The sequence below is a fragment of the Nesoenas mayeri genome, assembly GCF_963082525.1.
Source record: "Nesoenas mayeri genome assembly, chromosome: Z".
NCBI lineage: Eukaryota > Metazoa > Chordata > Aves > Columbiformes > Columbidae > Nesoenas > Nesoenas mayeri.
Genome location: NC_137542.1, coordinates 65,988,733 through 66,007,326, shown reverse-complemented (window position 1 = coordinate 66,007,326; position 18,594 = coordinate 65,988,733). Strand labels below are relative to the sequence as shown.

General features: G+C 38.7%; 1 protein-coding gene across 4 annotated transcripts in view; it reads right to left on the bottom strand.

Annotated features, from left to right (window-relative positions):
• SMARCA2 (SWI/SNF related BAF chromatin remodeling complex subunit ATPase 2) overlaps nucleotides 1-18,594 on the bottom strand; it is a 118,170-nt gene that overhangs the window by 62,688 nt on the left and 36,888 nt on the right. For all 4 annotated transcript variants that reach the window (XM_080361928.1, XM_080361929.1, XM_080361931.1 and 1 more), the window contains exons 7-15: nucleotides 15,239-15,365; nucleotides 13,820-13,993; nucleotides 13,419-13,592; nucleotides 9,840-10,010; nucleotides 7,169-7,222; nucleotides 5,568-5,698; nucleotides 5,318-5,378; nucleotides 3,475-3,575; nucleotides 2,299-2,446 (exon numbers count right to left, since the gene is read on the bottom strand). In XM_080361928.1, the coding sequence (XP_080218054.1) occupies nucleotides 2,299-2,446; nucleotides 3,475-3,575; nucleotides 5,318-5,378; nucleotides 5,568-5,698; nucleotides 7,169-7,222; nucleotides 9,840-10,010; nucleotides 13,419-13,592; nucleotides 13,820-13,993; nucleotides 15,239-15,365 (1,141 nt within the window). The remainder of the gene's footprint in view (nucleotides 1-2,298; nucleotides 2,447-3,474; nucleotides 3,576-5,317; nucleotides 5,379-5,567; nucleotides 5,699-7,168; nucleotides 7,223-9,839; nucleotides 10,011-13,418; nucleotides 13,593-13,819; nucleotides 13,994-15,238; nucleotides 15,366-18,594) is intronic.

Here is an 18,594-nt window from a genome sequence, read left to right as displayed (position 1 = left end):
AAATAAGCTACTGCAATAAATGGCAGTGCTGAGGACCATAGGAAGCAGGGGCTGTAATCATAATGCTTTACACACTTAGGAAACAGTCTTACTCATAGTTCTCTCCAAGAAGAAACAGACATCTCTGTGGCATGTTGGTAATCACAGAATCACAGAATGTTAGGGACTGGAAGGGACCTCAAAAGATCATCTAGTCCAATCCCCCTGCTGGAGCAGGAACACCTAGATAAGGTAAGTATGATTCTTTATTTTATCTGAATATAGAAACAATGTTCTGCCTCTACACAGAAAAGATGGAGGTTCTTGGGAGTTGTCTAGAAAACTGTACAATAGCAGAAGTGTTGAAAACATGTACCAAGCACATTTTCAATCATATATGAATCTAGTTTATGTCAGAAGTTCCTAGATAGTAAATCCACTGAATGACTGTAAAGAATATGAAACATGAACGTCCGCAGTAAAATATTTTTCTTGTTTCCAAATTTCATCTACCACTTCACTGAAATACTAGCAATTTAATTAAAAATGTAAAATCCTAACCTTTTAAATACTGGAAGACAGAAAACAGTTAATTAACCACAAATCATAGAATAATCTAGGTTGAAAAAGTCTGCCAACTCCACTTCTAAAGCATGTCCCTCAGCACCACATCTACAGGTCTCTTAAACACCTCTGAAACGGTGACTCAACCACCTCCCTGGGCAGCCTGATCACTTCTCTAGTTCTGCTGGCCACACTATTCTTGACACAAGCCAGGATGCTGTTGGCCTTTATGGCCACCTGGGCACACTGCTGGCTCATGTTCAGCCAACTGTCAATCAACACTCCCAGATCCTTTTCCACCAGGCAGCTTTCCAGACACTCTTCACCAGGCCAGTAGCACTGTCGGGGGTTGTTGTAACCCAAGTGCAGCATCTGGCACTTGACCTTGTTGAATCTCATACAACTGGCCTCAGCCCATCGATCCAGTCAGTCCAGATCCCTCTGTATGACCTTCCTACCTTCAAACAGATCAACACTCCCACCTAATTTGGTGTCATCTGCAAACTCACTAAGAGTGCCCTCAATCCTCTCATCCAGATCATTGATAAAGAGATTAAACAGAACTGGCCCCAATAGTGATCCCTGTGGAACATCACTCATGACTGGCTGCCAACTGGATTTGGCTCCATTCACCACAATTTTTTGGGCTCAATCATCCAGCCAGTTTTTTATCCAGCAAAGAGTACACCCATTGAAGCCGTGAGCTGCCAGTTTCTCCAGCAGAATGCTGTGGGAAACAGTGTCAAAGGCTTTACTGAAGTCCAGGTAGGCAACACTCACAGGCTTTCCCTCATCCACTAAGTGGGTCACCTTCACACAGAAAGAGATGAGGTTGGTAAAGCAGGACCTGCCTTTCATAAACCCATGTTGACTAGGCCTGATCACCTGGGCTGTCCTGTATGTGCCAGGTGATGGCACTCAGCATGAACTGACCTATAATGTTTCCTGGCCCCAGGATCAGACTGATTGGCTTGTAATTTCCCAGATCCTCCTTCCAGGCCTTCTTGTAGATGAGCATCACATTTGCAAACCTCCAGTCAACTAGGACCTTCCCAGTTAGCCAGGGCTGCTGATAAATGATGAGAAGTGGCTTGGTGAGCACCTCCACCAGCTGCCTCAGTACCCTTGGATGGATCCCATCTGGCCCCATAGACTTGTGTGTGTTCAAGTGGTGCAACAGGTCACTAACCATTTCCTCTTGGATTACTGGGACTTCACTCTGCTCCCCATCCCTGTCTTCCACCTCATGGGGATGTGTACCCAGAGAACAACTGGTCTCAGTATTAAAGAATGAGGCAAAGAGGGCATTAAGTACCTCAGCCTCATCCTCTTCCTTTGTCACTGTGTTTCCCCCTGCATCCAATAAAGGATGGAGATTCTCCTGAGCCCTCCTTTTGTAGCTAATGTATTTATGGAAACATTTTTAATTGCCTTTTATGGCAAACATGAAAACAACAAGAATTGAAATTCTGGATCCAAGAGCAGGAGAGCAAAACCAAAATATTGGTGTGCAACAACAACAACAAAAAGTTACAGGTATATGCAGAAAGTTGGCATTATTATTCAAGCAGTATGTGTAAAACATTATCTGTGATTGGTAACTGTCATTGCTTTGTACATAAAATTCCCAAATTCTAACCTATCAGAGATCTTGAATTTCTTAATAAATTTTCAGTTTGCCACGTGAAATACCACATTGAAATGTAGAACATAATTCAAAGTTTTAAATATTTTAATATTTTAATGATTTCTCACCTGATAATGTTTTAGTGTGCCATTAATAAGAAGAGAAGACTGCTTTTCCACCCTTTCTGTGATTGCATGAGCAACAGTGTAATAGGACTGAGACCCTCTAGCACTGTATTGCATGCTGTATTCATCATCGACATCTTGTTTGGCTGTCCTGGAAAGCAGAAAAAGAACAAGTCAATTCCCCAAAGCAAAGGCTTTTTGACCACAGCTCATATATGTATGTCTAAAGAAAGCACAAATCCCCAGCTGTGGTGTGGCAGATGCACAGCCCTCACTCCCCGTGCCCCCTTCCTTCAATATGGAAGATGCGGGCACATCTTCCTCTCCTCTCAACACATCCTCCCCACTGCCTCTCCTGCAATGGGGTAACAGCTTGTTTGTTTGACCCCAGAGCCTACTGGCCAGGGTCATTAACAGAGAGGAGGAGGGGGCACAGAGGCGCTTCTGGAATGCCCACAGTCAGATCTGACTCAGGTATATAAACGGGACCCCCATAGAGGCAGGGGTTTTGGCCTGTCCTCTCAGAGCGCCACCCAAATGCTGTCGTCAAGAGCCCTCCCCTTACCAGGATGGCTGCCTAAAGTAATCTCCCGGGACTGGGATTCCCTCACCGAACCGTGTGAGTGAGTGATAAACTTCTTAATATTTCCTCGCAGGATTGCAGGTGTTGTTTTTCCTCACTTCGGCAAAGTGAGGATATTGCGTGCCTAAATATGAGCACGTGTATTTGTTTCCTGGAGTCAGGGACAGCTCTGGCATTGTTTTTGGTGATCCACTTGTATGCACACTGTGGATCTCCATTGTTATTATTTGCTGCACCCCAATAATTTCCTCAAAGTTGATATCCAAACCTGTATTCTATGTTACTGGATTAACTGATTGTAAAAACCCCATTTCTAATCGGTTGTTTTCCTGGACTTTCCTGGACAGAACAAAAGCCTGTTTTGGACCTGGTTGTCTGCCTAAAACTAACTTCAGGGTCCCTCTGTGATATGTGGTGAGCACACCAAAGTGTGCAAGCTATTTTATAAACAGTATACAATACGAAATGATTGTGTTCCTTCTCCTGCAGATGTTCATGTCGGAGAAGCTACTGTAACTCACTGTAATCTAGAGTAAGCTACTCTCAGGAAATGTCACTGTAAGAAATCATAATTCCTAAGAAAAAACAGCACTCACTCAATGATTTGCTTTGCATCTTTCTCAGAAACTTCCTCGCTGTTAGGATCCAGGAGTATCTTCTCATCTGCTTCTAACCTGCTTGACTCTTCTTCTTCATCCTACAGAACACAGAAAAATAACATGGGTGCTGGGAAGTTCAACATATTCCTAATTCATTCTTTCAGCTGGCATTCACATATTGCTAGCTTGAATCAGTCAATGGTTTATGACACAAATCTGAATCACAAAGTTCAGCTCACACCTATTCTGCAACAGAACTGCACTGCAGTGTAACATGAAGATAATTTTTAACATATATTAACCAACAGGAAGTCATGATACTTCAAAATAAAAATAATTTCCCCCTTTAATGACCTTGTGATGTGTGATAATTTAATAAAGCTTAAAAAACTGACAACAGCTATTTTTAAAAATAACTTAATTTGTCTTCTGGCTACAGCTGCAACAGATTACCAACAACTTAAAATCTCACTAATGAAGTTGAACAAAACACGCTTCTGATTTCTACAAGTGTGTTACCTTAAGAATTATTTCCTCAGCTCTAAACAACACTGCTGCTCAAAAGTCTATGCATAAAGTTCAGGCACGACTCTTTAAATATTCCTCCTAGAATCTGACAGGTATCAATCAGGCTCTCCCCTCCTATCTTAATACTGAGAGACTAAGAATTACATTAGCAGTAATAAGGAGATCCCCTAGGACATCTGAATTCTATACCTAGTTCTGCTACTAGCCTGCTGATTGAACATGGTCCTTCTCTGCTACTCAGTTTTCCTCTTCTTTGGAAAGTACTTCCCTGAAAAACGCTATGCAAGTAGGAACACAGATAATTCATAGTATCTGATATTATGACACTGCACAGTTGGGATCTTTGCATGTGTTAATTTTAAGATTATTTTTAGAATTTCTGTAATAACTATTGATATGAATGTCTAACACCTGTGTTTACAAAAGTGTGATGCAACAAGCTTATGCTTGCAAAAATGTGCAGGCATACGATAAGGAGAGGAGAAAATTAAGTATGACCAATCAGCTAAGCAGAAGTATCAGGAGGGAGACCCCTGTTTTGCATAAACCACAATCTGAACTTTAGTGACCTTTGGTCCTAATGTGCATGTTTAATCACCTTATACATATTAACTTATCCATGCTTAGATGCCTGGAGTAAGATATAATGAACATAAAATTTATGTAAACCCACATGTGTTCTGTGTGGTAGGTGTGTTGGAATGTTGTAACCTCCGAGTGTCTCAGCCAATGGGGAAAGAACAAGGGATCTATGGCTGGGAAACTCGTTTAAAAGGGGATTGTACCCTCTTGTGTCAAGATCCCATGGGGAAGTGTCTTGTGGACTAACTGACGTGTCCAAGTGGGCTCTCCCTTTATTCGAATAAGGTAACCTCTTTTAGTCCTCTGCCTCCTTTTTGAACATGGACCTCCAGCAAAGCAGACTTCCGTACAGTATTAGATCACCATTAAAGTACTGAATCAAATAAGTCTAGCCTAAACAGTCTGAGCCTACATCTCTGACATAATCTTTAACTTTTAAAAGAGGAACCTGCTTATATTGTTTGGTTCATGATTACCAATAGAGTAAAATATTTACTTTTCCTAAACCAGATTACCCATTAGGCATCTACAGCACGCATAAAGGGCAAGTGCTATGAACTGAAAAGAACTACAAACCAGTTACTTTTCCTGTTTGTATTATTCTTAAAACACTTATACACCTGCTATTGCTACGCCTTCCTTCCTTATGAAAAAGAGGAAAATATTACACGGAATAAGTACTTGTTTTTACTGTATTTCTTGTCACAGCATTTTTTTAAAAGACACATACCTCCTCCTCATACTCAGAGCCACTTTCATCTTCACTGTCTGACCTGGGAGCAACTTCATACCTGTACAAAGACAACAGAAAGATTATGAATTACAGATAAAAAGAGGAGGGATTGGGTTGAATACATCTGCTCAGTTTACACATAATAAGGAAAGCAAAAAAGCAAAAAGCAAAAGAATATCTAAGGGAAGCCCATGAAAAACACCAAAACAAAGAGAAAAAGCAGCCTACTTGTACGCTAAGTACTTACCCAGGATTCATTTCCAGCCAAGCATCCAGCTGACTGGCTTTTGGTGCCTCTGGTCCAAGAAGAACTTTGCCTGTTTCAGTGTGAGTCACTTTGACTGGAAGGTCACTCATCTGACTGCTCTCATCTATGGGCTAAAAATTCAAATGAAGTTTTATACCATAAAGTAACTGAATTTCATGTTTGCTATTCATGATAAAAAGAACTAATAGCACCTTCAGAATTCCAGACCTGAACAAGCACTAAAGTTTTATTATTAGAAGCCACACCTTCCCACATGGCTATCAAGGAGACACCGAGTCATAGTATTTTTGTGTGTAACATACTCTGTGTGGCATCCACAAATATATTACAGTATTACAAACAGATTAACAAGAGCAGCATGAGAAAGAACACAATAGTTGCTTCTGTCAAAAAGACAGAAGGTAAGTATGCTTATAGACATTTAAGCCTGTTACATCTGTAAAAAAATACCTACATTGACCTTATGATGCTTACATGGAGAAACAAAGATGTAATGATTTAGTTAACTTTTTAAGTAAATAAGGCTTATTTTAAAGATATACTTTCCTAACTTCTTCAATTAAACTGATAAAGCACCTGCAATAACACAACCTTTTATTTAGTCTGGTGCTCGAACAAAACTAGAATAGCATAATTACTTTTTCTGGTTTTTTTTGTTTTTTTTGTTTTTTTTTTTTGTTATTTAATCACAGGTTTTTAACTTCAAAACGTTTTGCCTTCTACTACTGCTTCTCCTGAAGAATCTTTTCCTAGTATATATATATATATATGAACAAGAAAAAATATTTCTGAACAGCCACAAATACTGTGACTGACAGAGTATAAAACTTAGCCCATCTCCATAAATACTGAAGTTATAGCAATGTTAGGCACATTTTCCCTGTGCATCCATAACTATATTAATGGACTTTGTTACAACTCCTTAACTATATCAGCAAAAATATCACTTGCAAGTACAAAAAAAGACCAAAAGTAAAACAATAAATACAATTCTAAAGTCTTTACATAAAAATGAACTGGAACAGAAGCTCTTAATGAGGCAGCATACACTTTGCTACTGAATGAAAAATATTATGTAAAAAATGACAGAAAAATTACTCATTTCTCTTTGCTTCTTGATGAAGGAAAGTTTTCAGATGACTTAAGCCATCATAATACTACAGTCTGTCCTATGTCCAAAAAGTAATTAGATGCAATGTCAACAACGTATTTTATAAAAAGAAATTAGAATATGTCTACACATGAACTGAAAGAAAACCATGTACTTTTAAACATGTAACAAAGCTAAGAGGGATTCTTCAGTATACTCAATGATAGATTCAAGATATTTTTCTTTTAGTCTTCAACTTTCTGAAGATAAACAGGCTAGCACAAATTTTAATCTTGATAATTTTTATTCCTGATTGTAAACAATAGTTCTTCTTAGAACATTTGTGGTCATTATTTTTTTAAGCTATAGCAATGGCACAAAAAACAACTACTGAGAAGTTAAAGAAAGCAAACAAACAAACCAAAAAAAAACCCAAACAAAAAATCACTACCATGACACACACAAAAAAACCACCTTGTAAAATTCATACCTCTCCATCAGGACCAAGACCAGATGCCATTCCTTCTGCATTTTCTTCAGCCTTCTACAACAAATGAAGAAGTGAAAAATATCATGGTCAGATTTCAAATATAGAGAGAATACTGCTTATGATGTAAGCATTTTGGACCAAGAATATATGTTTCCCTCTATTTCTGAATAGCCTAGAAAGCATGTAATTGAAGGTGTGGGTAGATATAGGCACAGAGTTACTACCACACACAAACCATTTACTAGTATGAATAGGATACCTACAATACCTCTAGTCTCCGTAATGTATCTGCATCTAAGAAGTGGCCAACCTACTGGATTTCTGGTCCAGACTTAGATCTCAGTTGCTTACAGACTATGCTAATACAAATTGAAAAATAATTAATTTTCCCATAAATTTCTATTAATTTCCTCTAAAGTACTTTAATCTCAGTTTCGGAGGTGTCACCATGCATCACACATTGTATATTCATGCAGACACTTTAATTTTGGACATACGCACAATTTTTTTTGGTCTGAGAGCTAAATAGAAAGGGTATTTTGGGAGTTCTTTGCACTATATCTCAATTAAGTCAATAAGACCACAATTACATAGACCACAAAAAGAATCCTGGAGTTCTTAGCTGGAGCAAGCCAGATTTTTGTTCTCCCCAGGCATCATTCCAAGAAACAAGCAGTATCTTTGTCAAAGACTGTCCTCATTACCCTACTTAAAAATTTAAGCATAGTATGATAAAATTGAAGACATAGTTTGCTCCTGAATTGGAACTTTCCTAGACAATTCTGACAATGAGTAAGAAAGGATACAGTTTCTGCTCCTGTCAGAGTGCTGGGTTTGTAGTACTGCAGCACAGTTTTACTTCGGTTACCAATGTAAACAGACCAGACTAAGAGCAAGAACAGACCTCTTAAATTGTGTCTTTTAGATAAACAGGTTCCAAGTATTGTTAACATGTGTGATAAATTTAGATAAACCAGTTGTTTATTTTTTTTTAAGTAGTATAGTTAAGGAATAGCTACACTACCAAATATTGAGATGATCCTCAATATCTGCTTCAGATCAAGCCTTGAGCCTTTGTCTTTGCCATTAAAGCCCATTTTCCAAGATACGAACTTCAAATGAACATGTAGCAGCAGACATGGGTAAATTCCACATTAAAAAAAAAAATATTCTTCTTTCACATAGCCTTTGTACTCCAGTACACATGCCTAACCATCTTTGTTAACTACCCTTTCAAGAGTATAATACAAAACGGAAATCTGGCTAAGCTTAATTCTAGTCTAAAACCTTTAAAATATTTATGAAATAAAACACTCTTCAATATACAAAACAACCAGAAGGAGAAGCTTTATAAATACTTCACTGGGCTACACAAACGCAATTGGTCCTGGTCACTACAACAACAGTTGATGTTCAGTAAGAACAACATCAATAAAAGCCTGCGGGCTGTTTGCTTCAGCATTTCTGGGCAGCAGGTAATATCTGCTAACAAAGAAAGGAGCTGTACCAGAATTGAAGAGTTTAAACAAATAGAGGGGCAGGATGAGTTAGGATAGCATTTAACTGGCCTCAGCCAAACGAGCTACATTGATCAAGGATATTTTTCCCTTGGGTGAACAACAAGAGGAGGGTTCCATTCTTTTGCACTTGACACTGCTCTCTAATAGAGGGTGTTTCAAGAAGGATGGACCCAATTTGAAATCAGCATATCTCTGCAACCATGAACCACCCATTCATATGTTAAGAACATATTTTCAACAAAAAGAACAGAGGTTTTGGAGAAGGACAAGAGAAAACATGGAGCATTTTTTAGGCCATTAATCTCCAAAATTAGAATATTTATTTACTGGTAGTCACTAGCATATTTAAAGTGCTGCCTGTAAACCATGTAAATACAATGTCTATAATATTTGTATCAGTAATTAGTAGCAAAGCAAGCATGGAAATGGATTATGAAAGTCCTCTTACATATCCTGCAAAAGATGTATGGTAGTCAGAGGTCATATATATATCATTACATAATGATTATTTCACACATGGAATTATTTTTTTGGAAACAGAACTGTTCAGTTTCCACAAGTCTCTCTAACAGGGTAAAATACTTCATACAAAGAAAAGTAATTTTGAAAAACTTCAATTAAATATGAAGAAGACAAAACGGACAATACTACTGGCAGCATACTCATTTCTAATACACATACTCAAGTTCTTTTTCTCTAGTTGTTTCCAATGGTCCTACAAAACGAACTAAGCCAAGTGTAGAACATGGAAGTCTAAAAAGTTACCCTGTATGAAACAACTACACAGACCAGACTTTTCTCATCTTCTTCGTACAATGTATTTTGGAACCAATGAATACTTTTTGGGTACTTTAATCCTACTTTTATGTCCAGCCCAATCTTACCTGTAGAAAGTTTTATCAGCAAATCAATGTTAACAGCCCACAATTTTCTAATCCAGCCTCCATCTTACCTTCTTTTGAATTATGATAGCAAATTTTTTATATATTTCAGGGAAGAGAGATAAGTTCCCTCACTGTTAAGAATTTGGCAGTGTAAATAATTTTAGGTACTCTGGTATGTGTATGACAATTGGGTACCACTACATTAATCATCATTGAAATTATATTTGAAGAAGAGACAGCCTAAAAATAACAGCTATGATTACTTGCCTTCTTTCTTCTCCTTCTCTTCTTCTTCTCTTTGGCTGCTTGTGCCTGTTTATGCTCCCATACCAGGTTAGTCAAGTTAGCCACATACTCGTCTGTCTGCTGCAACAGGTAGGCCAGGCGTCTATCTTTCTTTTGGTCAATCAGCTTACGGTAGCCTTCTTCATCTTCAGCCTAGAAATACAAAATAGACATCAGCCCTGACAGAAATGCTTCCAAAGAAACATCTACCAGCTTCTATGTCAATAATCATCTGTTAATCTTAGTTAGATCATTATGACTTGTACAGGGAGACAACTAGACGGGTAAAAAAATTCACTGGATGATCAGGCCCAGAGGGTCATATATTTGTGTTAACAGGTCACATAACGGTTTGGAAGGGATCTTAAACATCATCTAGTTCCAACCCCCCTGCCACAGGTAAGGGGAACTTCCACTAGACCAGGTTGGTAAAAGCTCCATTCAACCTCACCTTGAACATTTCCAGGGATGGAGCATCTACAACAATCTGGGCAATCTGTTCCAGTACCTCACTACCCTCATGGTGAAGCTTTTCTTCCTTATATCTAATCTAAATCTACTCTCAGTTTAAAGCCATCATCCCTTGTCCTATCACTACATGCCCTGGTAAAAAGTCCCTCTCCAGCTTTCTTGTAGGCCCCCTTTAGGTACTGGAAGGCTACTGTGAGGAGTCCTCAGAGCTTTCTCTTCTCCAGGCTGAACAACACCAACTCTCTCACTCACTCTTCATAGAAGAGGTGCTCCAGCCCCCAGTCATCTGCATAGCCCTCTTCTAGACTCGCCTGAACAGCTCCACATTCTTCTTACGTTGGGGGACCCAGAGCTGGATGCAATACTCCAGGTGGGGCCTCATGAGAGCAGAGAAGAGAAAGAATCACCTCTCTTGACCTGCTGGTCATGCCTCTTTTGCTGCAGCACAGGATATGTTTGGCTTTCTGGGCTGTGAGCACATATTGCCAAGTCATGTTGAGTGCCTCATCAACCAACACCCCCAAGTACTTCTCCCCAGGGCTGCTCTCAATCCACTCTCCTCACAGGCTGTAATTGTGTTTGTGATTGCCCCAGTCCATGTGCAGGATCTTGCACGTGGCCTTGTTGAACTTCATGAGTTTCACACAGCCCTACCTCTCTAGCCTGTCAAGGTCTCTCTGGATGTCACCCCTCTAGTGGGTCAACCTCACCACACAGCTTGGTGTTGTCAGCAAACTTGCTGAGGGTGCACTCAATCCCACTGTCCATGTCAGCAACAAGGATGTTAAATACTGGCCCCAATACCAAACCCTGCAGAATGCCAGTCATCACTGGTCTCCATTTGGACATTGAGATGGTGACCACAACTCTTTAAGTGTGACCATTCAACCAGTTCCTTATCCACTGAGTGATCCACCCATCAAATCCGTATCTCTCCAATCTAGAGACAAGGATGTTGTGTGAGACAGTGTCAAATGCTTTGCATGACTCCAGGTAGATTACTGCAGTTGCTCTTCCCTTATCCACCAATGATGTAACCCTGATGTAGGAGGCCACCAAATTTGTCAAGCAAAATTTGCCCTTAGTGAAGCCATAGTGGCTGTCAGAAAACACCTCCTTATTTTCCATGTGCCGTAGCACAGTTTCCAAGATCCATGATCTTGCCAGGCACAGAGGTGAGACTGATTTGCCTGTAGTTCCCCAGGTCTTCCTTTTTTTTTTTCCTTTTTAAAAATGGCATTATGCTTTCTTTTTTTCAGTCAGTGGAAACTTCAACAGGCTGCCACGACTTCTCAAATGCGACGGATAGTGGCTTAGGGACTTCATTCACCAGTTCCCTCAGGACCCACAGATGCTCCTCATCAGGTCTCATGACATGGTCTTGAACCTGATCTTCTACAATAGGTGGTCCTTCATTCTCCTAGTCCCCACCTTTGCCTTATGAGGCTTGGGCAGTGTGTCCAGAGCACGTGCCACTGAAGACTGAGGCAAAAAAGTCATTGACTACCTCAGCCTTCTCCATAGCCCAGATAACCAGATTTCCCATTTTCTTCTGGAGAGGGCCCACATTTTCCCCAGTCTTCTTTTTATCACTGATCTATCTTTGATTTTAAATATCTCCTACTGTCATGGCCTAACAACTAGAAAATCTACAGCAGTTATGACAGATAAGGAGATAAAAAAAAGACCACTTAACACGGCAAACAGATTACCATGTACCAAAACAGAGATCCTTGGTAAGTCTCCTACAGAGATGATTTTTCAAAGCCATGAAGTGCAAGTAGCCCATACCCAGCGAAAGAGCGTGGGAGCTGGATGCAAACTTGCATTTAATTCTTTTTGAGTATGAATAAAATATTTTTCTTTTAGGTGTTTGCAGAAAGTTTCCTTTTGGGCAGACTATCATCTTTCTACTCTGGTGTTATCTCACCTTTAATATAGGTCACTATCAGAGACTAGATTCATCAGATAAGCAATATCTGAGTCATTCTAGGAACTTTTACATCCTATGGCTCTGCTTAAGTGTGTTGTTAGGGGCAACACATACCAGGAAATATTTTTTCATGTACTGCAAAGATATAATGCAGCACTTGATCATGTCAGAAAATTAAAAGGTAAGCAGCTGAGACACCTTTATGAGTTTTGGCCAAAACAAATAATAAAGGAAGTATACAATGCCTTATAAAAACCAAACAGAAGTAGGAAATATTTTAAAGATGATTACTTTAAAAAAAGTAATTTAAAGATTATTACTTTATTTAGGACATACGAAAAAATCTCCTGCCTTTCTGCAGAGACACCAGAACTGCAGAAAGTTGGCAAGAACAACTGCAATGTTCAAACTGAGCTTGGAAAACTGCTTGTAAATTTCAGTTGTAATGTTCAAGCCATCAGAACTGTAACACTGAAACTCTAAGTTCTTCGAATGTATTATTATTATGATTATCATCATTATTACTACTGAATACACAGTCATTGTAATCTAGCCAAGCTACTTCCTTTATATATTCAAGCTTGTTTTGACAGTATCTTTTAAAATCACACCAATGCCCATTCCTGCATGTGATATATACTACACTCTTTCCCCAAAAATAAGACAGGGTTTTATATTAATTTTTACTCCAAAACTTATTACTTTTTTACACGTATAGCTGCCTGGAGACTATTTAAAGTGACTCTTTTATGAACTGCAACTAGGGCTTGTTTTTTGAGTAGGGCATATTATATTATAGTTCAAGCATCCTCAAAAATCCTGAAAAATCATGCTAGGGCATATTTTTGGGGAAACAGGGCACTGTTAACGAGCTGTGACACAATCGCCATTTCTAGTTGTACTCAACAAAGGGCAAGCTGTGGAATGAATGTCTACACTTTAAATTCTAGCAATATTTTAACTCCTGAAATGAAGGCAGCCCACTGATTGGTTCCACAGTGTTCTGAAAATATATGGTCATACACAAAACCATGCTACTCTGTACTAGGAATCACACAACTGATATTGTGCAGGTGCAAGTAAGGGAAAACTATAAAATACAAGAAGAAGTATGGAATTTTAGCTAAAACAACCCTATTTCTTCCTCTATTCCTTACCATTAATCTTCTCATTCTTTCTTTCTCAATTCTTTCAGTTTCTTTCTTCTGCTCACGCTCAGTGTTGGCATGCCAAGTTGCTACAGCTTTAGAAAGTTTCTGAATTTTCCCAGCGACTGACCGGTGGTACTCTTTAAAATCTTTAGCATGCTGCAATATGCTATTCAGGTATTCCTAGAAAAGAGAAAGAAGTTAGTGCAGACACTTTGACAAAGCACAGGATTTGAAATCAGGAATACAGAAGTTCTAATCTTAGCATTTTCCAATTGCTTATTACATGATTCAGAGTTTCTTTAATCTCAGAAACTCCAACAGTAAACAAAATATGTAACAGAGAAGACCCACACAGCAAAGTAAGGTGCATTTCTGCCACCGGGCAAACAACTCATAAGTTAAAGTACCTGGTGCTTCTGCCTACGCTTCCTCTCCTGTTCTATCTTCTGCTGTTTTTCAAGCTTTTCTGTCATTCGGGCCTCCCTCAAGGTCTGGCGCTTGCTTCTTTTGTATGCTTTGGAGTTCAGTGCTGTCTCCAGTGTTGTGTCACGACGCATGCAAGCCACCACCTCTTGCCTTAGCTACCGGAGGGAGAAAAGAAATGCTTAAAAAAACATTTTTAAAACAGGGAGGAACAACTTTAAACACTGGTATGGCAGAGTAAAACAGCAACAGTCCAGAAGATGTCCCAGCCTCCTCTTCCCTTTCCACTACAGTTCTGAAAAGACCCAGCACTTAAACAGTTGTAGCAGCTATGTCTGTCTCCCTAAACAAATCCTAAGTCTCCACCTGATAGCCAAAGTGTTCACCGCTCTTAAGCATAATTCCTTCTTTACAAGATGCTGCAAATGAATATCTTGCTGCAATGAAAGGAGGTAGCTAAGATTTTACACCATCAAAGTAAAACATGAATGAACAACATACATGACATACTTTATAGAGCTGGACCTGAACATATCTGGTCACGCATCTCATTGCCAGCTGCACAGGAGACAGCAGGGAGAGGTAAATGTTAAGGGCTTGGAACAGTATTGCCACAGTTACAGCAGTACAGCAAAGAGAGCATGATGCTTTTCATCTGACCTCTGACAAAACTTCATTACAAAGGAGTGCCAAGGGCAGAGGGAAGGAAGACTTGGACATCATGGTAAAACTACTGCCAAGGCTTCTGTCGAGAAATATTTTTGCTTGACCTGCTAAATCGTATCTTTGTTCTTCCAACTTAGCTGGAAAAAACAGTGGCAAGAGGCGCACAAGAGTCTGCCTGTGTGATTCCTTTTCTGAAATTCATTTGCTGATATCTGCACTCAAAATTCAACTTGTATCTTAGGCATGATCTCATTACACTTAATTTTCAAAGTCTGTGAGCCACAGTGGAAATCCTGAAAATAGATCATAGAGAAATACCACACACGATACCAACATATAACTCTTCCTAATACAAGGAGACCCATAATAAATGTGAAGTATGCCCAGAAAGAGGTGTCTATTAGGATTTGTGTTGAAAAATCAACTTGCAGCCTGTCCAGCTCATTTTGTCTTTGTGCCAATGCCATCTGCATTATGAAAGACATAGTGCTATGGTTATACTTTACACTGCAAGACAAAGCAGGAAGCAAAAACTCTTGCACGTTTTTATTAATGAAACAAAAGACAATCTAAGCTACACAGTTCTGTGACCTGCTTATCAGTCAAGCTTGCTCTCATGAAAAATCTCCCGCCTATGCTCAGTGCTGCTGCAAAATCTCTTGCCAGTTTACTCTTTGCTACATGAACACACTTGGCAATGACCTCTATGAGAATTTTCCTGAAGCAAAAGGCATTACCTGGCGCTGGAAATTCAGCAACCTAAGTGCCTTCAACTCCACTGTAGCTTTGGTTCGCAGATCAGGGGGTAGAGAACCAGGTAAGTTTTCCAGTTCCTGGATTCTGTGAGCAATTCGAGCCTGAAGCCTAAGAAAATAGAGAACTGGATAAGACATCAGGAGAAATCTGTAAGTGGTTATCAAAATTACACAATAAAAATAAGCAGTTTATCTCAGGTACTTATTTGGCTTTTACTAATTGTTTCTGAACTAACAGGCTTCTGCAGAGACGACATTAGGTATCCTTTCTCACTTCGAAAATAAATTGTCAAATAATGAAAATACCACTTGGCCCACGTTTTGATTTTGATTAAAAGTGTATGTGTGAAAGGAAACTTGGGAATTATATTTTACTCATACTATACAGGATTCTGTTTTCAAGCTTCTTTGATGGGTATTGTTTTATGCACAGTGTAGTCAGTGATGACACTGACAGAACTTTTCTTAATATCTGGAATTTTACTTTCTTATTTTATTGACAAACGAAAAGTTCATGAGTAAAGTATTCACACTTACATAGCTGTTACACTGTAAATCAGATTCTATTTCACTCTTCCTTTACAAGCTCCTTTTGCATTCATTTGCAAATTCAAGAAAGAGAGAGAAAGAGAGAATAACGGACAAGCCAGACAGAACTCATTTTTTCTATTTTTTACATCGAAAGCTAAGATCAGAGCTAACAGTTACATAGTTTTGTGGTTTTATTTAGAAGTAAGTACTTCTGCAAACTGCAAATTTTGTCAAGGCACTGGAACAACAGTTCCCAGAATTTTAAGTTATCCAAAAGTTGCACATAAGTTCAACCAAATCTGTGCTCGCCACTTCCCACATGCTTTAGGAAAACAAAACAAAAACACGCAAGCAAACAAAAACACACACAAACAAAAACCCCAACAAACAATGTGAAGCCAAAACCAAACACATATACACACGCCCCAAACCCCAACCATTCTCTCCCAGAATCAAAAAAACTAAAAGCCCAGGAACAGGAAGGCATCTCATCTCCCTGTACTGCACAGGGCTCTGAAAATTTCTCTTTACTTTCACAAAGCACAAAACATCAGATCAAATTAGGTAAAGGTGTCTGCTGCTGTTTTCCTGCAACAAGGACTTTGGAACTGCTGTGAAGGGAGAAAGAAAACATTTTCTGTAGGGCTTCTTTGCATATAGTGATCATTCTTCCCTGTCCCTTCACCCCCTCATCACTCCCTAGTGACAGCGGAGTGACACAAGCTCTCATACATTTGACATACTAGCCTCATTGCTGGAAAGCAGATCACACATCAGCCAAAATGGCTGCACCTGATACTAGTATTTTGATTTGTTCTGATTCCATGTATCTCACAGTAATTGCATGCATGAAGACTTATGTATAATCCAAAAGGCAACTGGAATCACCTGTACAGTTTCAGACAACACCTCCTCTGTAACAGCACTTCTTAAAACTCCTAAACTTGCTAAAACTATGCGTTTTTTATATTACCAAAAGACTTCTGAAGTTCCTGGAATAATAAAATGAGATAAAGCCACATTACTGCAGAAGACTTAGTGTCCTCAACAGAGCAAAAAATTGAAGCAGAATTAGGTTAGTTAAGTTTTTCACACAGATGGAAAAGTCAATCAAGAGGAGTTACTTCCTAATAAGAGGTTTCATTAAGAGCTAGATACTTCTCCAGGCCCAAAGAAGTTCATGATTCCTGCAGGAAAAGTATTCATTCAGAAAATCTCATTGGAATACTTTCTTCTTTCAAGGGTATGTACTACTCTAATGAAAGTCCACATTTTGTACAACTACACCAGTCACTGGGCATTCTAGTCATTAAGAATTTATTTTAGTGCATCTAAGAACGCAAAATCTTGATAATTAAGTGATTTTCTAGATCAACTATTGTACATCCATACAAAAAAGCAGCCCAGATATGCAGAGAGAATACTGTTCTAAACCACTGATGGGTGTTCTGGCTGTTGCTTATTCACACATGGATATAATCATGCATCACAACTATGAATTATTACTCTATTTCTCTCCGCAAATAGCTGCAATGCTTGTCCTGAAACCCTCACTTAGAAAAGTTATAGCCAAATCCCAGTTTCACTGTCTTTAATGCAACTTTAGAGGGGCAGTCACAACCTTTCCAAACTTCTGTTTTGAGTTATGAACTTAGTAAGGCAGCTGAATACTGAACACATTTTCAATTTTTATCTTCTTTTTTTTTGTTAGTAGTGTTTCTTCCCGTGCTGTTCAAGGGGACAAGCATGAAAAGTTAATCTAGGTTCTTCGTAACAGAGTTTATGGTTTTAGACAACTAAATGGATGAGTCACTTCACAAACAAACATGTTCGCTTATTACTTCTGCCAGAACTGGCTTATTATTTTAACTTCAGGTATAAAACAGGTGAAAATGTCTGCTGACATAGAAGTTTACATAGTAGAAATTCAAGCAATAGCCAAAGTTGGGCTGGGTTTATTTTTCTGTCATCTAAATTATTTTAAATAAAAAAAAATCCAAGTATAAAACTTTCCTGAGATATGACTAAACATAATGCAAGATTACTGAGTGTGCTTACTATGTCCCGTCATCACACTAAGCAGTGCATCCTCATGAAAGATGCTTCACAGTGCTAACCATTTTCTTTGTTTTTCTCAAGTTTATAAAAACACTGATCAGAAATAAATGCACATGAAATTTTATCATTCAATTACAAAGCAGATTAGTATTTCTTCCCTTTGTTTTTCCTCCATATGTTGAAATCACTGCAAAAACATAGGTCTGCACTGAGCTGCAAACAAGGACATGTTTACACTTACGTGGGTGATCACCCTCCTATTATAATCCAGGCAGAGGGAAGGAATAGGAAAAAAAAAATCCATACTTCTAAGTAAGAACAGGTACTAACTTCAGAAACTCTCATTGGAACTCAGGTTCATTCTCTATTAAAACAAAGCCCTGGCCAAAAAGAAGTTTAAATACTAATGAAAATCTACTGTACATATATGGAAGAATAATGAAAAGTGGCAGTCTGATGGGTTACATCTAAAACAAACAAAGAAAAAAGAAACAAAGTTCTATTACAGACTTTGCTAGAAGTACTAATTATATTGTAGTAATAATAGTAGTATTTTCGTGAGTAGTGAGTAGGATTTTTAAAAGAATTTCACAACAGACATCCCAGCTCAAGTGAACTCAACAACTACGTGAGGTGTTTCTCACCACAGCCACCTTCTTGTCTCCAAAGTGAATGACTGCAGTCCATTGGACTAATGTTATCTTCATGGAAAAATGCTAATAGCTATTAGGTAAACAAATCCAAATAAA